The 23,259-nt window shown below is 52.9% G+C and overlaps 6 protein-coding genes and 1 non-coding gene across 7 annotated transcripts; 5 read left to right on the top strand and 2 right to left on the bottom strand.

Moving 5' to 3' along the window:
• Positions 1 to 930: 930 nt before the first annotated feature.
• J4E78_003745 (uncharacterized protein) lies at positions 931 to 1,916 on the bottom strand (the record flags this gene model as incomplete). The annotated part of the gene is made up of 2 exons (XM_049364381.1): positions 931 to 1,418; positions 1,472 to 1,916. 2 exons carry the CDS (start codon positions 1,914 to 1,916, stop codon positions 931 to 933), a joined length of 933 nt encoding a protein of 310 aa, XP_049223459.1.
• Positions 1,917 to 2,741: 825 nt separating this feature from the next.
• Positions 2,742 to 6,399, top strand: J4E78_003744 (uncharacterized protein; the record flags this gene model as incomplete). Its single annotated transcript, XM_049364380.1, has 5 exons — positions 2,742 to 2,843; positions 3,141 to 3,847; positions 3,868 to 4,093; positions 4,154 to 4,637; positions 4,691 to 6,399. 5 exons carry the CDS (start codon positions 2,742 to 2,744, stop codon positions 6,397 to 6,399), a joined length of 3,228 nt encoding a protein of 1,075 aa, XP_049223458.1.
• Positions 6,400 to 8,628: 2,229 nt separating this feature from the next.
• Positions 8,629 to 9,555, top strand: J4E78_003743 (uncharacterized protein; the record flags this gene model as incomplete). Its single annotated transcript, XM_049364379.1, has 2 exons — positions 8,629 to 8,843; positions 8,901 to 9,555. 2 exons carry the CDS (start codon positions 8,629 to 8,631, stop codon positions 9,553 to 9,555), a joined length of 870 nt encoding a protein of 289 aa, XP_049223457.1.
• A 3,093-nt stretch (positions 9,556 to 12,648) lies between these two features.
• J4E78_003742 lies at positions 12,649 to 12,735 on the top strand. Its single transcript has one exon. It is a non-coding gene; the product is annotated as a tRNA-Gly (tRNA).
• Positions 12,736 to 13,064: 329 nt separating this feature from the next.
• J4E78_003741 (uncharacterized protein) lies at positions 13,065 to 14,172 on the top strand (the record flags this gene model as incomplete). Its single annotated transcript, XM_049364378.1, has 3 exons — positions 13,065 to 13,108; positions 13,160 to 13,530; positions 13,613 to 14,172. The coding sequence occupies 3 exons, from the start codon at positions 13,065 to 13,067 to the stop codon at positions 14,170 to 14,172; spliced, it is 975 nt and encodes a 324-aa protein (XP_049223456.1).
• A 263-nt stretch (positions 14,173 to 14,435) lies between these two features.
• Positions 14,436 to 16,053, bottom strand: LYS3 (Saccharopine dehydrogenase [NADP(+), L-glutamate-forming]; the record flags this gene model as incomplete). The annotated part of the gene is made up of 5 exons (XM_049364377.1): positions 14,436 to 15,629; positions 15,679 to 15,796; positions 15,846 to 15,875; positions 15,927 to 15,987; positions 16,038 to 16,053. The coding sequence occupies 5 exons, from the start codon at positions 16,051 to 16,053 to the stop codon at positions 14,436 to 14,438; spliced, it is 1,419 nt and encodes a 472-aa protein (XP_049223455.1).
• Positions 16,054 to 16,770: 717 nt separating this feature from the next.
• J4E78_003739 (uncharacterized protein) lies at positions 16,771 to 19,233 on the top strand (the record flags this gene model as incomplete). Its single annotated transcript, XM_049364376.1, has 4 exons — positions 16,771 to 16,821; positions 16,873 to 17,862; positions 17,912 to 18,043; positions 18,091 to 19,233. The coding sequence occupies 4 exons, from the start codon at positions 16,771 to 16,773 to the stop codon at positions 19,231 to 19,233; spliced, it is 2,316 nt and encodes a 771-aa protein (XP_049223454.1).
• Between the last annotated feature and the right edge of the window lie 4,026 nt (positions 19,234 to 23,259).

Raw genomic sequence — 23,259 nt, 5'->3', positions numbered from 1 at the left:
TTCCTCTTTACCTATCCATTCTTATTCCTCTTTTCTAAAAAGGCACCGGAGCACACGATGGCCTCTCTTCTCTGCTTTCCTAAAAGAAACAAGAAACAAGATTATGCTGTGCTGCTGGAAGTCTCCAGAACGTCCTGAGCCATATCTATATGAGCGCGCAGTGGGCGGGGTATATATAAACCTTCCCCCTGCGCCGTCTCCTTCTTTCTAATCTACACATTGCCAATTGCGCATATCCAAAAAGAGTTGGATTCAGAGCCATGGTGGCTGTCTCTTCCGTCTTCTGAAAAACAAAGGATATCAATGTATGGAGTGCTTGCGGGTTTTGGTGCGATCAAAACGGGCGTTCAAGATCGTGATGAAAGTGACGAAGCTGTCCAAAGATGCCATGAGATGAACTCATGACCAGAACTCCGGTCTTGGGAACTGAAAATACCGCTTCTTCCACGACATGTGGGTGCGTTGGGAGTGTTGAAGAACTACACAAATGTCTTGATGCTTGTTTCGTTCTGGGATTCGTTTGCTGTGGGTATATAAAACCTCTGTCGCGGAATGTTATCTCTTTCTTCAATCACCTACGCTGTTATTGTTCAAACTAAAAGAAGATGAGGACAGTGTGATGTTCTTTTGCGCCGGGGATTCGAAAACAAGACATGCCGCAGACATGCGTGCGAAAAGCCGCGAAAAAGAGAGACATAATATTAGCCGGCCACTACCAATATATCGCTGTCATCGGAAGTCTGGGGTCACATACTGATGGCATTGCCCCGCTATGTAGGAGCTAGCGAGAAGACATCGAGAAGAACACGCATATGTTGCTCGGGCTCAACCATACGCTGACATTACATTCATTCGAGCTATCGTGAAGACGTTCCCGTCATCTCATCTCGCCCAATCCATCGTCATTACCACCACACCTTCGCATTTCTCTTAACCCTGCATCTCAATACCCCCACTCCCGTGGATTACCTCACCCGTACAATAGCTTCCCAACGGACTAGCAAGATGCACATAACACGTCGCCATCTCGACCGGCATTCCCGGGCGATTCAGCGGGCAAGCCCCCACACCCAAGCTATCCATCGCATCAGCCGGGTTGTTCTTCGTCGCCGGCTGCAGCGGCGTCCAGATAATGCCTGGCGCAACAGCATTAACGCGGATTCCATTTGGCGCCTGTTGCTGCGCAAGACCGCGGGTGAAAGTTACGATGGCGCCCTTGGTAGAGGCGTAGTCGAGGAGCATGGGGTTGGACATGTAGGATGCGACTGAGGCGCTGTTTACGATGCAGTCGCCGCGCTTCATGTGCTTGAGCGCGTATTTGGACATGGCGAACATGGAGATGACGTTGGTGTGGAAGGTCTTTTCGGTTACGTCGAGGTCGATTTCGGTTATGTCTGTGCAGGCTTCTTGCATGGCGGCTGTTGTATCATTAGTTTGGATTGGTGATGTGGATGAAGTAACGTGATCTCACCGTTGTTAACGAGGACGTTCAGCTTGCCAAAGACCTTCATGTGTTGCTCAACGGCTTGCTCGCAGTTCTTCCTCTCCCGCAGGTTGAGTTGCATGAGGTTTGCTTTGCGGCCTGCTTCTTCAATCTTCTTCTTGACGTATTGCGCATCCTCCTCCTCTTCGGGCAAGTACACAATGCTTACATCTGCGCCTTCTCTTGCGAATAGGATCGCTACAGCGCGTCCGATACCAGAGTCTCCACCTGTGATCAACGCGGCCTTGCCTTGCATCAGACCACGGCCTTCATATTCCTTAAGGTAGGGTTTCTGGTTCTCGTCCCAGAACTCGAGACGCGACCATTCTGCTTTTTGATCGGTCTTTGCGTCTAGACCAGGGCCACCTTCTTGGTTTTGAGGTGTGATCTCTGTGGCAGGGTATGCGGTAACTGGGCCCTTGTTGTCGCTCATCTTGAAGGTAGTGTGACTAAAGGTACGTGTAATTGGCCTGAATAGGGTAGAAGAGGTGATTGGCTTCCGGAAAACAAAGTTCGAAGATCTGATGATGGTTGTTTTGAACATCTCTGTCGATCGGGGGGTAGTAATTGTAGGGGCCAGTTTTGGTGGGGTTGGGATTTGATGTGATCGTCATCGAGCGTCATCGTTGGAATTCAACACCACGTCACGACGCTGAGTCTGGACTGAGGCTTTTGAAATTGTTCATTAACCGGTGCATAGAACTGCGATAACGAGCACACCAGGTGTGCATGGGTTTACCCATCTGATTGATGGATGTCGCTTTCTCTGCTCCAAACGCGTCTGAGCCGCTTCCCAGGTGTGCGTGCGTGCACAGATCATCCACGTCGGAAGAGCAACGACACGCTCACAATCGAGGAGAACCTTGGACGAACACCTGCTGAAGGGACGAGGGCCAAGAGTATCGGGTCCGGGACGTATAAGGATATAGTAACTGGAAGATACACCAGCGACCAATCTTAACTCCCGCATTCAAGCTTCTTTTGCGAAGCTACCTAGGTGATCAGGCCTGGAGAATCATTCTTGCCCCCAGCCTCCCGTCGGCAAGGGTGTAACGAAGGCTTGCACGTCCATGGAATGATGATAAGGTCTTGTTGATGCAGGTCGGTCACCGCAGCTCTTCGACTACCCGACGTCTCGCGTTCCAACCTAGGCCCGGCCAAGCGTCCGCTAACTTTCACGCAAGCTGAATTTTCTCATGACCAGTCTGCGCAGTGGCAGGCCGACGACAGCATTTCGAAACTATGTGCCGCGCATTTCATGCTGCTTGAAGAGAACAGAGGAGAAGATGGAGAGTTTCAGGGTCTTGGAACCTTCGTCATGATTCTATTGGAAGGGGGCGCCAGGGCCCTTTCAGGATTAGTCCGACGACCTTACCCCACCGCCCCTGATCCGTGCCGCCTTCCGCTTCCCGTCTCATCTCACCATTTGTTCTCCAAGTACTCTGCATCAACGCAGACCCAACCGCATTGTCTGTGATCTTTGTGAATACTTGGAAGTGCTTCTCGAACAACATTACTCTCTTCAATCGCCATGGACCCATCACTCGAAAGTGATATACTAAACCGAAGATCGTTAATTCTAACGTACCGAAATTACAAAAACGACACGGAGTACATCGCTGGTTGGCTCGCATAGACATCGGAACAATGCGGATAGATCAGAGCTATCACCGAGCCTGAGCCCCAGCAGAAAGCGCCGCGGAAGAGGGGAAAGGCAGGCAAAGCTCGTAAGCCAGCCAAGAAGACGCCGGATCCTGTGACCCCAGCTCAATATCCCATACGCGTCTCCGAGTTTGTAGAGATGGCTGAACACATTGCTTCATTTGATCCCAAGATCGAAGTCCCAGCTGCGCTACAAAAAGTTTTTGACCGAGTGATCTTAGCTCGGAGCAAAGTGGCTAGTTGGTTCGAGAGAGGGCACTCGACCGATTACGTCAACAACCACAGGCACTCCTACTTTATCACCGTTCTGGAAAAGGCGGCAAAACTGCTGAAGCCTCTGATACCAGAGACGCCAGTAGTTTCTGAGAACATCAAGCTACAAAACAGGTTCGCCGGGCTTACGGTCGAAGAGACGGACCCACTGGACGAACTCATCACCGAAGTTAAGGAGAAGCAATTGCCCAAAGTCGACCCTATCCCGATTGAGCAAGACGAGGAGAGTCTCGAGCACGACTTCTTCTTCGCTATCGCGACATTTCTTGAGGAGATCTACGACGTGCGAGCATGGATTGTGCGAGAGTGGGATGAATATCGGCAGACAGGTGAAGGTCTCACACGCGCGGCAGTGCTTTCCAATACGGCCGTCGATCTGGTGCGATCTGCTGAGAATCAATTCGATCAGATGCTCGTTCGTCCCAAGAAGTAAGGCTAAGCCATTGTAGTGCCCGTATACACAAGCTGACGGAGATGATTAGATACCCCGCCAAGGATTACCCTGTTTGGACTCTTCCGGCACTGCTTTACGCTCGCATGCACGATTTCTTTTACTACGGCGATGTCAAAGACAATGTCGGTAAACTCGTCAAGCCGTCTATGAGAATCCAGACAAACGATCATTTGTGCGAGCAGGAAACATATTGCATGTGGCACGTCTATAGCGGCCTAAAGGTATATTTGTTATCACAGACAGGCCCACTTCACACTCGACAATCTCACATAACGCGAGAGTCATTCGCTAGTGACGCGGACAAAATGGCGCTGGAGGTCTTTGAGACCCTGGAATGGGCTCAGTTCTTCGACGTCGCAAGTCATCCCCATCTGTCTCATTTCGCCGTCGACGAGACTGCTCGGTGTATCAAACACATGATAACTTTCAAAGAGATTCCTATATGGCCCACTGTAGCGGTTCAGATGTTCTTTGACGTTGAGTCGGTGTTTCAAGAGAAGGGCACGCTTGCAGCGCCTTTCCGCGAGTACAGAGAGACTGTTCGTAAAGCCGCGGAGGATTTCTCTAAAATCGATCCTATCGAGCGGCCATTCAAGGGATCTGCGGATTCCGACAAAAAGATAGCCTCGATCTATCAGAACATGCGTAATATCTTGAGCGACCATCAAGACTACGCGATTCGTGATCGCTGGGGAAGATTCATCCGGAAGATCAAGGAGGACATGCATGAGCCACTGAGTAAAACTGTAGACGAGCGGGATTACGGTACGTCTGGATCATACTGGTGTTACAAGAGGGCTAAAACTAACTTTCGACAGTCTTGAAAAGGCATCCGATCCGCTGCGGGCTTCTGAAGTACGAACTACAGCTACAGCTTAATCACAGAGCTTCCAAAATCGAGCATATGGCGGGCGACATCCTTTACATGGCCTGGCTGTATGTTGCGGTAAGCCGGATACTGCACCCGGAAATGTCCCGATGGCCTGACATGGTATATCTACTCAACGGTCGACAAGACAAGCTGTTCTTCGGCGAATGGCCAAAGACTCTCGACGAAGTGGGTAAGAAGATTGATCTCGGACGCGGCTACTCCATTGCCAATAAGGCGAGCAATCGGCGTTCAAAGAAGGACACCTGGGACAACAAGCAGCTGCGCCGACTCGACGACCCAACTGTGATCGGAGAATTGTTTTTGAAGCGGATGGGTGCGGAACCCAAATCAACAGCAGAAGCCCACGAATGGGTGATGAAGTTAGTCAGCCTGGTGTGCAAGCCCGAGTCGCAAAAGATCTTGGACCGACAAGAAAACTTACCCCAAGGTACTTACGAAACATCAGAGTTCTTGAAGTCCGTGGAATTGCAACGCAAGCCCTTAGCCTTGCTCGGAGAGATTCGCCAGTGGCTCCTAGCGGATAAAAACGACCTGCACTTCGACTGGTTCGGTATGTTGTCTACCTGTACAAACATCTGGAAGACAATCATGCCGGCATTTCGCAAGAATCCCGTGTTCAAAGACGACCCTAAAATCTACAACTGGAACGTTAATACTGTAATCACTGTACTCAAGACAGAATCTATCGCGCAAGACATGGGCACGCCTATGCCAATCTTTGAGGTGGCTTGGGAAACTTTAAAGCAGTTCATCCAGACCCCAGTATCAAAGGAGAGCGGCAGCAAAACATGGAAGGGCGATCTACATTTGGCCAAGCTTGTAGATGTTTGCAACCCTGCGATGACGTTGATGAACCCAGGGCCCGTCAGCTTCATGAATCTCTACGCAAACTGGGGTGATGAAGACAAGAGAGATTCTCGTGTGGGCAGAGCAGTTTGGTATGCGATGCAGGCATTTGGTGCTAGGACCGGGAAGGAGAAGAACAAAAAAGAGGGCGCGAAAGAAGAGACAGATGGTGAAGAGTCAGTCAGCGAGGTATCAGCCGCCGAGGAGCCTGTCAACGAGGAACCAGCCGACAAAGAGCCAGTGAACGATACACCCGCGGATGAGGACGAACCCAGCGAGCACTCAGGCAGCCAAGACGATGAGACGGCTGAAATCGACGAAGCAGCTTCGGATGCTGGTAGTGGCATCAGTATTCAGGAATTCTCTTTGGACCTTAATGCGCTAGCTAGCCAGTACAAAAACGGCGGCAACAATATCATCTTCATGGGCAACAAAATGAAAGCGCCGGTAGCCATCAGTCGCGCGCAGATGGGCCAGCTACGTACGGCACCCAATGGGGACTTCGTATTGCCCGGCGGACCCCCAAGCCGGTCTTCTCGAGTACAAATGCTACCCCCACGGCAGTCGAAGCGTGTTCGTGGTGTTCGTGCAATAGCTACGACAGAAGATGCCCCCGATCTGTGTGCTTGCGGTCTCAGTCGGTACGGAGTGAGTGTAAGGCCGATACCGACAATGAACACCAAGGCAGCGAAAGTGGAGCACCAATGTATGGGAGCGCTATTCGAAGGGATCGACGTACCGGACCGTGACCTTGGTGACGCTATCAAGGTAACACGGCGCAAGATTTGAGGTTCGCAAAATTGGAAAGAAAGAAGGCAGACTCGGAGCTCGTGGCACGGGACCGCGGAGGTAGCATAGCTAGTCAATGTATGTAGTCGACCACGATGTCTTCAGCACCTAGGTTTCCTGCTAGCGTTCGCTCCATGATACAAACAACCTTTTTCGAAACACGCTGTTACAGCAACGGCAGTGACGACATTGCGAACGTACCACGTACTGCTAGGTGCTCGCTGGAGATGCATCGCACCGGGCTTCCAACCTTCGACTTTCCTTGCACCTACAAAGCCTCACGGTAAGCAACCACGAGCACGACCTCAGCGCATACCAGAACGTTCGCCTTGGAATTTTGCAGCAAGGTGCAGATCAAAGCCAATGCAGTTGCACGATAGACGCTGGAAATGAAGTTCTCGCACAAAACCAATACCCGGGTGCGTGTTTTCGCTAACAGAGACATGCCGACGGACGATCAGGTAGGTTACCGCTGCTAATACCCATGGGATTGTTTCCGAAAAGCAATTTGAATGCAGGTTGCACGCGGCGCAGCTTCTCAAGATCATCAGGAACACTTCAATGCGTTGCTTTTGATGGACTATTGTACCATACTTGGACGATTGGGCAACAGCAACCCAGGAAATTGCATATGGCCTGCGCCACGAAATGACGCTGGAACAACACTCCAAGATACCAGGCGTACAACATAGAGTTTCTGTCTTTACTGGCATTCCATGCGCTCGCTTGTTCAAACTGTCGAAAGGAATGGAAAACGACCTCAAGAGGTCGCTCTTGTCCAACTGTGGTGTCCGGAGAAGGTAGACAAAGCGGGGCGCTTGATGGGCGTCTGCGATGTTACTAATCGTGCGACTACCATATTTGACTACTTTGTTTGGTAATCTCCATACGTCAGTAAGCTAATGTCTACGCCGCACACTCCCTACCGATAGTCGTCACGGCCGGTAAACTTCCAAGATGCGCTCGCATGCATCCGAATCCTCCGGATCAGACGGGCGCATAACTCAACGAGGAAGGTCAGGCCTTCTTCGTGGCGACATGTCGATCGTTGAGCGGAGAGCCAGCATCTGGACCAGAGTGGAGGAAAAGTACCAAGGCTTTCGGCAGTGCTCACGCGTGTCGCTCGTATTACCAGGGAGGCCGGAAAGCGATCAGTTGCTACGATTTCAAATGCCCGTTCGGTAAGAGTTCGCCAACCTGCGTTGTTTGAAACATAGCACGGCATTGTCTCAAACAACCAGACGTTTTCGTCGCAGGAGTGAACCAAAATTGCTGCATGCGCCGGTGATGTGTTGGGAAGCGATGGGTCTTGTCGATAGGCTGTTTATCGATAGCCCTCTGGCGGCTGAAACAGCGGCGTCGTGCGGCAGCGGAAGCCCCGTATTCACCCCTGCTGCCACGACACGCAGCCGAGGGGCGATCCGACCACGAGAAAAACAGCCCCAAGTCATTACAAACGAAAATCAACATGACATCACGCCTTTTGATTCGTTCTTTTGCGTGATGAGGTTGATCTCGGTGTTTTCCGAGATCCACCCAAAATCTTGAGACTTCGATGTCTGGGCTTCGAGAATACGAAATGTACGTATGCAAACTCCACATGAGGTTGGGAATGGCACAGCAGGCTGAGACACCGACAGCTGCGTGACAGAATTAGTACTATGCAATAAGAAGGGGCACAGTTCGTCATCTCTACGCCGTACGTAGGCGCGCAGATGACTACCAATGATAGTGGGTGTGTTCCTCTACACGCCGGGCGAACCCAGTTCGTGACTAAGAAACTAGTTCTTTCGTACCTACATTAGCGTCAGGCACACACTCCACCAGCTGAGCGCCGGCGCACCTCTTTGGTCAGCAGGCCGCCTGTCAGAGACAGCAGAAGCCACCGTGCAAACCCCTCACGGGCGTCGGGAAATGCGGGGCGAAAAGTAAGCGCCTCCGAAATGATGGCCTGGACATTCCGGGCCACCTTGGCTGCTTCTGGAATGCTGGGTGGTGAGCATTCTTAAGGGCTGCTGCTCGCCCTTGCAGAGGGATATCCTTCACGCTCACAGCTAGCAAGTCACTCTCTCTTCAGTCATTCATTGACCAGTCATTCATTCTATAGCCCGGTGCTATCAACAAAACACTCATTCTTCTTCACATTCTTTATCACATTCTTCACAAGGTATACCCACCAACAAATATACCCACAAAACCGTTATCTCTACGACCAACATCAACTCAACCATGTCCATGTCCAAGATCTTCCAGACTGGCGCTCTTGTAGCTGCCCTCATCGCTACCGTGGCCGGCCACACCTCTGTCGAGCAGTTCGAGGCTGGAGGCAAGACCTACCCCGGTTTCCGTCAGGCTTCCAAGCAGGATCCTGGTAACAAGTCGCCTGCTTGGTGGACCAACCAGGGCTGGGGATACCAGCCCATCTACGGCGACAAGCTGAGCCAGTACGTTCATACCAACCCTAGCTCTAACCTTTCTTGCATGTACTAACCGAACACCAGCCCCGACATCATTGCCCACAAGGATGCCTCCCCCTCCCCATACACCGTCGAAGCCCCCGCCGGCCAAGACGTAACCTTCCACTGGCACCACGAGGGCAGCTGCGGCTCCGGAGAAGAAGGCTGGGACTGCTCTCACCACGGCTGGACAGCCACCTACATGGCATCCTGCAACGGCGACTGCAAGAACGTCGACAAGACGAAGCTCGAGTTCTTCAAGATCCACCAAAGCGCCCTCCTCGACTACCGCAAGGGCCGCTACTCCTCCGGCCAAGCCCAAGGCCAGACTGGCTACTGGGGCACCGACGCCATCTTCTACGACAACGGAAACACCCAGAAGGTTACCATCCCTTCTGAGATCCCCAGCGGCAACTACGTCCTCAGGACTGAGGTTGTGTCTATCCACAACAACGGCGATGTTAGCCAGCGTCAGTTCTGGCCTCAGGCTTTCAACATCAAGGTCACTGGCGGCGATGACAGCAAGCAGGTCCCTGCTGGAAAGAAGGGTACTGAGCTCTACAAGGCTAGCGATGAGCTTCTCCAGTGGGACCTCTACTGGCACCAGGCTGGCGAGACTATCGAGGATGCGCCTGGTCCTAAGCTCGCTGCTGTTGCTTCCGTTCAGAAGCGTGCTCACGCTCGTGACTTCTCTGCTTAGGCAAACCTTTTTACACTTTCATCTTCTCTTCTTTCTCCGTCTGATTAGGGATGGCTGGTCGCATGCAATACGGGCTAGCTGCGCGGATTATAAAATGGGTTATACGGGCATGGGATGGGGTTTAGGCTTTCACGGACTGGGACTGGGCTTTTTCTTCTTGGTCATCATCGCTTGGGGGACTGGGTCTTTCGATAAGGATGACGATGCGACGACCTTTTCATGATTCACTTCTTAGATACTCTTAGGCATTACTGCAATGCAAGTTTCGAGCACAGCGCTCAACCACACAATGATTTTGGTCTTCCTGATTCCGTGATCTTTTCCTCTTTGTGATACGTGGCTTGTAGCGGCCATTGACTCGTCGTGTGAGCTAGGCGTGGCCGTCGCTATTCGACTTGGCTGAAGACTTCGGTTTGACTAGTCGAACGGCAGCTTCGCGATTCTCTGGAAACCTCATTTCCCCTTGGCTAATCACCCACCGCAGAGTTCATGCCACACTCTGACGCGAACCGCCCGATGCTTACAGGATATACACACGAATCGGGTTATCGTAGTACTCACTCGGAATCTTAACCCCCTCACGATCCATCCATCTAACACTCATAGTCCACGCGTGAAGCCGCATCATCATCGTCCACCAGACATCTTCATACGAAATGTTCTTGTTCCCATTATGATGGTGGCTCTGCTCCATTTGTTCAACGAACTTCGGTACGTTGTCGGCGTAAATATAAGCGCGCTCAGTAAAGATGGGGTCCAGACCAGTGGGAAGCGGGTGACCTCTCCCTTTATTTTGCTGTGCAGCGGTGTTCCGCAAGGCTAGTTCGTAGCTTTGCACGTTGACGGATATGTGGCAACGCACTGCGTGACTGTAAAGAGGGACATAAAGCCCCCCTAGAGAGCGTTCGAGGTACGCGGTCGTGTCGACGAATGCTCTCTTGAAGAAGTCTAATTCTCGAGTGTCTGTTCTTTCGATCCGGTGTTCCCCCTCGAATTTCCAGGGGGCCAAGCCTTCCCAGCTTTCGTAGAATTGAAGTACATGTTGTTTGCAATTTGACAACTGTGCCTCTTGCCTTTTGAGTAAAAACCTCCAGACGTTGCGTGACTCAGGCCTCTCGCCCATTGTGGTCAGCGGAAATGGGAATGGATTGTCAACGGCATTCAATGCCATGTTGTCTATGAGTGGCCATTTGCAGAAGAGGCCGATGATATCCGTAAACCCAGGAAGTCTGTGAGCGGGATCTTGGCACGATATGCTTGCCTCCAAAGCTAGTCTCGCATCGCCATGTATTCCCATGATGTCTGATGAGTGTCTGAGATCCGGCACATCAGGCATTTGTTTATTCCTGAGAAGCAGACCCTTATCGCTGGCGATAATGGGAAGTATTCCACAAGCCATCTAAGCTATGTCAGCCAGAGAGAACTCCGATGCTATGGGTTGCTCTTATGGGTAGCGGGACGTCGCACACAGCTGATCCAAATAGGAGCCCTTGAAGAAGACAATGGTCTTGGATGAGCGCAGCATGATCGCCGCAAGATCAACCGGAAGATATATATGTAATATCACGTACCTGGTCTGCAGCCGTACTGTTTATACGCCATTCGTGGTCTGGAAAGGGGTGAGGCCCAGTTGTGCTATATTCCACGACCAGCCCCATGCCGCGTACAATAGAAGTGGAGAAGCTTCGTCCGCTACCAGCTGCGCGCATCTTGCCCTCGTCAATCCGAAAGTCTGACCAGGCCATGCCCAATCGATGGGCCATAGTGATCAAGCATCCCACTGTGGTACTCGCGACTGGTCGCACGATATCTGGTGGCATGAAGTCCCAAGAACGTATCTTTCCTGCGGAGAGGGGAACGCCAAGTCAGTGTAAGGTTTGACAATTTACGCAGACCCGAGACCTACTTGAGATACATATCAGCTTCAAATCGTTTGGCAATATGTCGTGTGGCTGATGCTGATAGCGGTTCATGACGGTTTCTCTTTGATGAATGTGAGCGTCTTCCAATAGAGTTATCCAGGTGGGCACGTCATCGGCTGTATGCATTCACATGTGAGCTTCATCTCTAGCCGGCTAGTTGCTGGGAAATTTACCATAAGACTTTGACAGATAATGGCTCCTACAGAAGGTGCCCAAACGCGAGCCTTCCGTGCCCAAGAGCGGTGCTGATGTCAAATGAGGGACTAAATAGCGTGCTTTCTGCATGCGCCAATATATCGACTTAGGGTCCGGGAAAGTCGGTATGGGCCTGTTCTGATCGAGAAGGAAAGACTCGCGATGTCCGCAATGTGACATCGTCGCCATTTCGAAGTGAGGGGTCGTCACGATGACTTCGTATCGGAACGAGCTCCTACTTAACTTAGCATACCTGACGTTGAGTTGGTCACCTTATTTGAGAGTAGATCTCTCACCATCTGAACTTCAGCTCAACTAACTTGTACCAATCTCCTATGACAGAAGGCTGGCATCTACGGTACCCATCTGCCGTCGAAAAGAGCTGGGCTATGAGTTGGCCAGCTGCGATTACCAAGGCTGAGATCGCTATAGCCATAGCGGCTGTCGCCACGTTGGCTTCGTTAACCATATCGCAATGTTTTTGACCAGACACAGCGAGGAGCTCATCAATTGTCAGTAGTAGTAACTCTCACTGCGTGTAAAGTCGAGGTTGCGAAAGAGTAAGAGTCGCAGAATGGTTACTTAGGCAGGCTTGAGGGCTGATGAGCTGAACCGTTAGCCTGCTCACTCATGCAAGCCTTTGCCTAACCAAGACGCGCCGCGTATTTTGGACCCCATCTTATCTCGTGGTAAGTAGGCGTCAACCTAGATACACCGTTCGAGGTCAACGCGAGTGCCTGTTTCGGTGCAGGAGCCGTCCTTGCAGGTTGCCTAGGTAAGCGCCAGCACCCCGCTCCTGCCATCTCGTCCCACCTCAGCCCCGCCACTTCGATCCTCCGGCCAAGACAAGACGCCTTCGAAGCCATCGGGAGCTTGGAGAACAGTGACTATCTAGTTGTATCATCCGAGCTCTTCGATTTCGAAGGCTTTTGTGCGTACATAATTTTCCAATTGTGAACATTTGATAATCTTCACCGCGGCAATGGTTTAAGGGTAAAATCCAAGCTTCCCACGCTTCATACGTAGCCTGCTTGGGCTCCGAGTTCGAGTCTCGGTTGCCGCAAGCCTCATTGTTTTTGCGCCTGTCGTGCACATGAAGTTTGCCGGTTTTCTAAACTTCAGTACGTTGGGTAAGAGAAGCTTCTCTTTTTGCGCGGCGTCGCGACATGACATTGGCGCCGCACGTTAAAGGAAGAAAAGAAGAAGGGATTAGGAAGGTGACTGAAGTAGTAAGTGTCGCAAACAACAATGTGCGATAGGAGTTAAAGTCGTGTGCGAGGCTCATGTGGGGTTCAGCAGCCGCCCGTAGCGCTGCGTCATCGCTCCCAAACACGATCCAGCAGCTCTCCAGCAACACCAAGGCACACCCCACCGACCCCTCAACCACCCGATATGGCTTCCAAGATCGAAAAGACGCTTGCGCGACAACGTGAAAAGTAAGTTCATCTCTCATGATCTCGCAAGAAGCAATGGCTAACCCTGCCCAGAATCGCCGAAGGCCAATTCTACGAAGCCCACCAACAACTCCGCGTAATCGCATCCCGCTACACCAAAGCCTCCGATTGGGCATCCGCAACCTCCATCCTACATTCTGGCGCGCTGTCACTTCTTCAGGCAGGACAAGGTGGCTCGGGCGGTGACCTATGCATATTCCTCCTCGACGTATACAACAAGGGGGAGGTGAAGGTAGACGCAGAGAGCAAAGGACGACTACTAGGCCTACTACGCGCCTTTCCCAAAGATGAGCCTACAAAGAAGAAGTTCGTAGGCGAGATGGTAGCATGGAGTAGTCGATTTGGCGACTATCCCGCCGGCGACCCAGAGATACATCATGTCGCGGGAGGACTATACGCTGAAGGTACGTCCATCACGCCCCCTACTCTACCCATATCCCACGACCCTCCTTCAAACCGACCATACTAACACCCCAATCTCCACAGACCTCGAACCCTACGAAGCAGAACGCCACCTCCTCCTCGGCACCCAAGACTCCGCCTCCACCCTCTCCTCCCTCCACTACTCCTGGTACACCTCCGACGCGCCCCACACCGCGCCCCTCTACCTCGCCCGCGGCACCCTCCCCTACCTGCTCACAGGAAACCTGCGCGCCGCAAACAAACACTACCTCCTCTTCACCTCGTCCCTGCAACGCGCGCCAAACCCGCCCACGCAGCCCGTTTCTACAAAAGCCTCCGACTTCACCGTATACCCTTCACTACCGCTGTTGAACTTCCTGGGACTGTTGTTGCTGAGTGTAGAGCGCGGGGACCCGAGTTTGTGGAGGCAGCTCAAGAGCCATTATGCGGGGGATCTGAAGGATGTGAATTGGGGGGAGGCGTTGGATCAGGTGGGCGAGATGTATTTTGGGATTAAGATTCCGAGGCAGGGGAACCCGATGTTTGATATGCTGGGGAGTATGTTTGGGGGTGGGATGGGCGGTGGTGGTGCGCCGGCGAAGAAGGCTGTTGGTGGGAGGCCGCCGGCTGCTGGGCTGGATTGAGCAGATTGTACGGATACGGGGTGCTAGATGGACAGGCTCTGCGCTTACAGTGCCTAGATGGGATGTGTTGCAGAGGCGGAGAGAAAGCTTTCTAGAGTTGGGTACGAGATACAGCAGAAGAGATACCATTTCACCAGACGAGGTCAGAATCTGGAAGCGATTGATGTGTTCATTCAGTCATCTCAAAGCTCATGAGCTTTTGTCTATACCTACCATTTCCATCAAATACCTTCTTCCTTCTTGCATCCAGGCGAGCGACCACCTTACATAGGCACAGTCTTCTCCTTGAACACAACGCCATACTGGTCCTCAAGCGTCTTCATCAACGGGCGGCAGATCTCGGGGCTCATGGGAGCAAGGATACCCTTCTCGCTCAGAGTACCATCAAGCACCTGCTGCACAGCAACCGCGCAAGGAACACCAACAAGCTTAGCCATGGCAGAGTAACCCTTAGGGTCACCGTAGTCAGCCAGAGTGCAAGTGCGAACAGCCTTGCTGCCGTCCTTGTTCTCAATCTCGAACCTGTGCTGCAGCATGACCATGTCGCGCTCGTCGTTCTCGTACTGCATCTTCTTCTCAAGGGTAGCACAGAGGGTGTCAAGCGGGTTTCCGCGAGCCTCAATCTGCTCGTCGGAGATGAGACCGATCCAGCGGAGACCAGTGATGATGCGGTCCTTCTCTTCTGTGCTGGCGAACTTTGTCCGCGAGGAAATGGCCCAGATGAGGTCCTCGTCCTTGTCGCTGGATGCACCAATGATCTTGGCAGTGGCGTCGCGCCAGGTGCGCTTCTCGCCTTCCTTGAGGAAGTCCTTGGGGTCTTCGGACAGGAAGCCAATGTCGACGAGGCACTTGATGTACTCTGGGAAACCTTGGTAGCGCAGAGTGCCGCGGATGATGGTCTGGCACTCCGGGATGTTGTAGCGCTCCTTGTAGGGTGTGGAGTCGCGGTTGGGGTATGCGACGAAGGCGTAGCCAGGGTAGATGAAGTAGGGCTTTGCCTCGGCCATGAGCTCGGGGCCTTCGACGGACTTGACCTTGCCGTCTTGGTAGAAGGCAGCCTGGTTTCGGAGCGCGAGGAGTACGCCGCGCGACGACCAGGAGAACTTGTAGCCGAGCGGGTTGTCTGAGCACTCTGGTGCGGGGAGACCGCCGCAGTATGACTTGAAGGAGAGGATCTTGCCACCGGCCTTGTGCACCTCGTCGATGGTGAGGACGGCGGAGAGATGGTCGACACCGGGGTCGACACCGATCTCGTTCATGACGGTGATGCCGGCCTCCTTGGCTTGGGCGTCGAGCTCCATCATCGCGGGCGAGACGTATGAGGTTGTGACGACGTTCTTCTTCTTGCGGATCGCCGACTTGATGACCGTCGCGTGGTATGTGTAGGGGATGAGGGAGATGACGACGTCGACCTTGGCGACTTCGGCGTCGAGGGCGTCGGCATCGTTGACGTCGAGCTGGGTGTTGTTAGCGAGAGCTACGGATGGGTGGGGTATTCGTTCGTACGCTGATGGCGTTGGTGTTGGGGATGCCCTTAGCCAGGTCCTGAGCCTTCTGGAGGGTACGGCATGCTACTGTGACCTTGACGCCGGACTTCGCGAGCACGTCAACAGTTGGGCGTGTACTGTAATTGTCAGTTTGTTGTAGGTTGAGAGGGTTGATAGATGACTTACACGAAACCAGCACCGAGCAGGAGAGCGGTCCTATCACCAATCAGCCAAATTCCACCACAACAATCCCAAATGAGCACCTACTTTCCGCTGTATGCTCCAGCAGCCGCCCCGCTGACGTTGCCCATAAGGTTTTGTACTTTGTCTGCATCATCAATTAGACAACGTTCTCTTCTATCCGTAATCTCGACTTACTGGTGATGGCCTCCATGATGTGTGATTTGGATGTAATTGCCAAGATGTGAAAAAGTTTGGGGCGAGATTATATCTTTGGCGTTGACTCCGGATCGGAATAGAGAGAAATCGGCGGGGTTACTCCGTCATCGCTCCTGAAAGTGGGGCATGCGCGGCGCGTCACGCTGGAGATCTTGGGCTTTGGCAGACCGATGGATGTTCCGAAATCAACCGCATCTTGGGCAGTTCACCTGGTAATACGCGTGCAAGATCGTGTGTAGCCTCCTGGTGTTACTGTGGTTTACTTTCACCGTTGCCTGGGCTTCCCAGGAGAGTTTCGCGATGTACGATAATGATCAACGCGTTCAACTGCAAATATATCTCGCCAAGCGGCGTCCGAAATATATTTTGAATTCAGGCACAATTGTTGCAGTGCGGCCTTTCTAAAAAGCCGTTCTTTCATCTCAATTTGACTTGGTGAAGATGGGATTGGACTGTACAACATCTGGTCTGGGGCATCTCGAAAAGGGAAGTGGGTCATTGAGCTGCGCCAAGTCAGCTAGGTCGTATTTCCACTAGCACGGTTTCCGCGGACTTGCCAGGTACGCGTTTCATATGCGACGACGACGAGCACCACCATCCACAACTTTGGACCAGAACTGAACGTAGCAGCTTCTACTGTGACCTACTACTCCGCTTATAACAGGCGCGTATTGTAACCACACACGACAATCAAAACCAGGCAACTGCCATTATGCCTTCAGCCGTGGACCCTGACGATGACCTATGGGTGGCCATCAAACAAGTAGATAAACCCGTATAAGTGTGCGCATATTGTATGTACTGACAGAAACAGATCTCCCAGTCATCCGTGGGCTCAGACTACATCGACCAGCTAATCCCCATCATGAAAGACGCACGCTACTCAAATCAACTACAAATCACATTCGATCGCTATGCCAACGATCGCGAGAGTGAGATTGAGCGCATATGCAATGCGAACCATCAAGATTTCGTTAGCTCGGTCGACTCACTACTGAGGATACGCGACCAGACCGTGCAGATGAGTGGTGAGATTCTACAGCTGAACGAGTCGATCCAAGAGAGTATCGAGAAGCTAGCGGAGCAGAAGAAGGCGCTGGTTGATTCGCGAGGCGTGCGCCAAAATATCGATGAAGCGTCGCAAGCGCTGAACGCGTGTCTGAACGTATTGCGCATTGCCAACTCGGTTCAGGACATGCTGAGGGAAAAGAACTACTACGCGGCGTTAAGAGCTTTGGATGAGTTGCAGACGATTCATTTGAAGGAGATCAATCGGTTCAAGATCGCGAATGTGATTGAGAAATCTATACCGCAAACCCAAGAGCAGATCAGAGAAGCAGTCAAGAACGACCTGAGTACGTGGCTTTATCGCATCCGCGAGTCGGCGCAGTTTCTGGGCGAGGTTTCATTTTACTACACCGATGTACGGAGAACGCGCAACCAGGAGCGCGCCGAAGCCGACACACGTTTCTCGAAGTTCAAACTGAACTCAGCAATCGAACTTGTGGCCGATGAGACCGACGAGTTTGACGTGCTGAACAACGAAGAAGCTGGAAACGAGACGGACTTCTCGCCCTTGTTTGAAGCTATGCACATCAACGAGACGCTTGGCAAGAGCGAGCAGTTCAGAGCAGAATACGCATCAGATCGGCGGACGCAGAAGGATTTGATCATACCGAATAAGCTGGATCTACTGGATGAGGAATGTAGTGACTTGAGCAGCTTGCTGGAGAGTATCGCGGGGTATGCGATTATTGAGAAGGCTACCATGTCTAAAACACTCAACCTACGGTCGCAGGCTGATGTAGGTAACGTTCGCCCATTCCCGTGAAGCACTGCTAACAAGAGCATAGGTTGACGAGCTATGGGACTCGATGTGTCAAAGCGCGATCAATCTCATCACGAGCCAACTTCATACCGTTGAGAACGATGAACTGCTCCTGAAGATCAAGGGTCGCATAGCGCTCTTCATGCTGACTATGGAGGTCCGTCACACACTCACAACTCCTCTGCTCTCTACTGACTGTCATAGAAATGGGGCTACTCCGTCTCCGCAATGAACGACCTCCTCCTCACCCTCTTCTCCAAATACTCCTCCCTTCTCAAAGCCCGCTTCAGCGAAGACTTCAGCGAGATTGTGCACACAGACGACTACATGCCCATGCCCATCAACTCAAGCGAAGAGTACGATAAGGTCGTCTCGGTATCCTGGTACAATCCTCCGGCCTCCAACGAACCCCTCACCTTCCCATGTGTATTACCCTTTTCGCAGATGTATCCGCTATGCTGCATCGATATCCGGAATTTCCTCAACCAGATCTACCTGTTCAGCGACGACTATTTCCAGAAGAGTAGTGTCATTGATGAAACACTGAGGCAGAGTTTGGATGAACTGCTATGCGAGAAGGTCTGTGGAAGCTTGATCGAGAGGTTGAGTAGTCAGTATCCTGGACAGATTGTGCAGATCTTGACGAACCTGGAACACTTCGAGAATGCCTGTGTCGAGCTGCAAGACCTGCTCTTTGAGGCGCGTTCGTCGCCCTCAGCAACAGGCCCCGTCGTCCTGGCCGCAACCGATCGCTTTGCCAAAGCCAAGAACACCGCCTCCAACCGCGTCTTCGAGCTCGTAAACAGCAAAATCGACGACTTGATCGAAACAGCAGAGTACGACTGGATGGCCACCAAGCCCGAGACAGAACCATCGACGTACATGTTAGAGCTGACTAGGTATCTCTCCAACATAATGTCCTCGGTCCTTCTCGCGCTCCCCACAGAGATCAAAGAGTTCATCTACTTCGACGCTCTATCCCACGCGTCAACCGCCATCCTCGACCTCCCTCTCGCGCAGCACATCAAACGTATCTCTCCCGCCGCCGTCGCAACCCTCGCCAACGACACAGCCTTCCTCAGCCAATTCGTCAGCTCCCTCAACAACCCCATCTTGATGGAGAACCTAGACGAATTGACGCAGACAGTCGCGCTGATGGGCACAGACGACTCCCTGGAGTTCTTCGACATCGCGCAGAGGAACAAGAAGTACAGTAAAGTAGATCAGATGAAGGGCGCTATCTTATTGGAGAAGGTACAAGAAGGGGCGCAAGTCGCAGCGCAGAGTCCAACTGTAGGCGGGAAGGAGCGGTTTGGTACGCTAGGTTCTAGATTCGGTATTAGATAGAGTGTAGCCCGTCAATCTTCACATACATTTCACACGACAAGAGCAATGCAACATGTGAGCCAGGAGTCATTCAATACGTTCTATCCCTTCATTCCAACACGCCAAAACGCCGTGAAGATAGCCACGCCGGGCTATCTGGTATCATCCGTAAACTATTATACATGCGTATTCAGCAAACCACCCCCGCACACCCGACACACACCTCTATCTACTCGCCATCCTCCTCCTCACCCCGAGCGACAACAACGCCCTCATCCCACTCCTCCCCCTCATCCAACACCATACTAAACTCCCCCGCCAAAGCCAATTCATCGCTCGCGCTCAAAACGCCTTGAACGTCGCCCGAAGCGATCTCTTCATACACGGCCGTAATGCCGGTGATCCGGCACACGCGCGCAACACTCGCCATCATGACGAGCCCCAGCATGGCAAAAGGGCCGACGGCGACAAGTTGGCTGAACGTGCTTGAAGAAAATCAGTAAAAAGTCCTTGAAGACAACTCGAAAAATGAAAGCAAAAACTTACTAATACCAACCATGCACAGCTCCCTTATCCCAAAACCTCAACCTCGCTTCCACTTTGCCTTCCCGCTCCTTGACCGGCCCCTTCTCCAGCTCCTGCAGCAGAAGCCCAATCTGGCGCCGGAAGCCGTGCAGGGATTTCCACCACGTGCAGCGCTGGTGCTGGTTTCGGTTGCGGGTGAAGATCTTGTTGAGGAGCGTGTGGATGTCGTGCAGCATTGCCATGTCGTGCGATGGTGCGTTCAGCAGCGCTGTGGCTGTGATGGTGGGTGGAGGGGAGGGGGTTGTGGGCAGGGTTGGGTGGTGCGGGAGGGTGAATGTTGAGGTTGCCATTTTGGTGGTGGGGTTGTTGATAGGGTTTTTAGATGGGTGTCTTGAGGTTGTGGAGGTAGAGACGCGTTGATGGCTTTGTAGGCGTGTTGTACGAGGTTTTGAGTCGCGTTGGCTGGATGTAGGTGTCCGGGGTATGTGGACAGCCGCGGATATGGGTGTGTACGTGCGCGGGACTAGATGTTGTATGCGCCGGAGGGTGATGGCTTTAATTCCCGAAGGCAAGTAGCAGAGCGCACAAGTATTGAGTCGCGGGTTGCGATGTGATCTGGCGGTACTACGGTGGTGTTGGGAGTGATCGCAAAGGCAATGCGAAGACGGTCGTTGGAGAGGAAAATTTTTGCGCGCCGACTTTTGAGAAAACTAGCTACTCTACGACCATGAGACTGAAAACGAAAAGTGACGGTGAAGATGAAAAGCGGTGACGCTGGTTTGCCCACGAGGTATAGCTAGGGGTCTATGCGAAAGGTCATAGGTCTTGGGGATTCGGCGCGATGTTCCTGACTGACCGCGGTGTCAAATGACAAACGGCAAACGAGACAAGGCCTAGCTTAATCTAGGTAACACACACGTGCGCTGCTGTTGATGAAGCTGGGAAGAATGCGAATCTGAAGTAGACGAACCTCATCTCAAGAGGTCCGAATAATCTTTACATGCTTATAGCTTTCGCCAACGACGAGGTCAGGGATGCGGTGTGGCGCGAGAGTTCTAACCACCAGGGACAACAGTACTATCAACCTTTGATCGTGAATTTCGTGATGCCCGCTCTGGATGGCTCCTGAAGCTGTCCAAGGTAGGACGCAGGGCCTAAAACGTGCCTTGTGCAACGAAGTCGGAAGCAACAAGCCTACGGGAGCGCGGAGTCTAAGAATGCGGCGAGGCAGAGGATGGGCGGGTGATGCGTTCTAGAGTCGTACGGCTTTTCAGCTAGATGTCCCAAGGATAGGAGAAGCTGAAGATGATGTGCGTGGTTTTCTGTTCTATTCTCAGGTATGACCTGTCGCGTGCCGTGGATTCGACGGGGAGTCTTTGATCGTGTGGTCGAGGTAGGCGGAGATGGCGAGAGCCATTCGAGGGCTCGCCGAGTCCCACGAGGTCCAGATCGGCCCTGAAGACTTCTGCAGCTGTAGTATGTTCTGATCTCGAGTATCGAAGGAGTGCAGTCTTGCTGCAGTCTCCTCTGCCATACTAAGCTTGCTGCATGTGGCTGCAAGCGTGCTTCGGGGATGCTGGTAGCCGTGCGGACCCCCTGGCTTGGTACGATATTGAGATTCTTTGTGGGGTAAGCTTCCAGCCTCCCTCCACGACGCTGCCTCAACCACACCACCACCACGATGATCCCCAACACCAAGCCGCGTTCGCTCAAATTTTCAGAGCTGGCAGAGGGAGCTCTTGTGACCATGAGAATCGGTCGATGAAGCTTCGCCGGCCGCGGTGGTGATCGGGCTGAGCTCCTGCGACTCAATTCTCCCAAGCAGCCACCCGCGCCGCCTCCCACCACCCCACTCAGGCCATGACAAAGGTAGTAACAGGACGACTATACTCCTGATGACCTCCGCGAGAGCTTCATGTCCCGTGCAGGTCTCTGTCGTGGGTGTTCTCACCGATAGCTTCGCTGGCGACTCGAGGCGGACTCCCGACGCAGCCTCTGACTCTGCTAACAAGCTACCACCATGACGGAGGCGGCAGCAAGGTCTCCAGCAAGCCTTGCAGCTTCTTCAGGCACTTGTACATAGTACAGCGGCTCCTGTCGTCGACTCGGTCTGCTGCACATTCGCCAGCGCATTGACGCTGACACCCAAGACAAACTCAACCCACAGCCCCTCTGACCACCGCTGACCGCAACGGAGACGACAAAGAGCATTGCCCCATCAGCTGGGCTGGCTTCGGCGAGCCGCATACTCTCCATCAATACCATGCCAGGCTTGGCCGCGGCGGCGCTGCCGGCGCATCGAAGCGGACCCCCGAAGCAATCACATCTGGCCCCTCAACACCAACGACGAGACATTCGAACAAGGCAATACCCACACACAAAGATAGTTTGGCGGGAGGCTGCATGCATGAGGCTGCATTGTATCGAACACGGCTCAGGCTGCTCCGCTGGCTACGAGGGGGCCACTCGCAGGCAATCGCAACCTTGACCTGTTGTAGGTCGGCGACCACAATCGCGGCGAGCCTCCTCACAGCAGTGCGCCGCCGATCATACTCAAGGGAAGTTGCCTTCGGGCCGCTGCTCATATCAAAGCTCTTGGAGTCGACAGCTTCGTCGATCTTCTGTACCACCACCTCCCCTTGAGCCAAGCACAACACCAGCGACACCAACGGTAAGCAGCGCGACAGCGCTCGCTCTGTAGTGATTCATGCTTGCAGATCGCAGCGCCTCGTCGCCTCGTCGCCTTGACTCATGCAGGAAGCCTCTTCGTAGCTGGTCCCACAACTCAAGGCGGGGCTGGCAAGAATCCGAAAGCGAAGCAAACGCCCCTTGTTGCACACGATGCCTCGACGCGACGAACGAATCGAAGACTCCGATCTACATACGGCGCGCATGCCAGGCCCACAGGCGCATCATCCCGTCATCCAACATCGCGAAGCGGTCGAAGTTTGGCGGGAGCGGAAACACCCATCTGCGTCCAGACGGCCCGTCTACGGCATCCACACGCATGAACCGTATATTCGCACATCGGCCCGTCTGTAGATTGATATTCCGACCCACTTGATACGATATACGAGAAGAAGCAAGAAGACAATCTTTGCAACGCTGCATGCGAATGCGAAAGCGTGGTATGTCTTGCGAGAAGAGGGCACACCAGCAAGCATGCGCGCATCGGACCGTGGAATACCGCCGACGGTGGAGACAAGCTACCGTTGATGTGTATGCAACACTTAACAAGTTTTGGAGTGCCTCGCTCTCGCCTTGGATTGAAAAGTCCTCGTCTCCACAACGGCATCATACGCTGCGGCACATACGGAACCGGCTCAGGGCTGAACAGGCTTTGGTGATGCTTTCACGCTGCAACGAGGTCCATACAAACATTTGTAGGTTACTCTTAGCATCCTGCGCGACGACGACGATGGGCCTGTTCATTTGCAGCGTTGGCGCGCGACGCACGACCATTCGCGTGTAGACCTGTAGCTGGAGACGAGATCCACAAGGAAGTCTCTCTGGGATGATCTT

The sequence above is a fragment of the Alternaria triticimaculans genome (assembly GCF_023758025.1).
Source record: "Alternaria triticimaculans strain BMP 0046 chromosome Unknown scaffold_4, whole genome shotgun sequence".
Lineage (NCBI taxonomy): Eukaryota > Fungi > Ascomycota > Dothideomycetes > Pleosporales > Pleosporaceae > Alternaria > Alternaria triticimaculans.
Note: the sequence above shows the minus strand (reverse complement) of the source record. Positions and strands in the feature narration are given on the sequence as shown.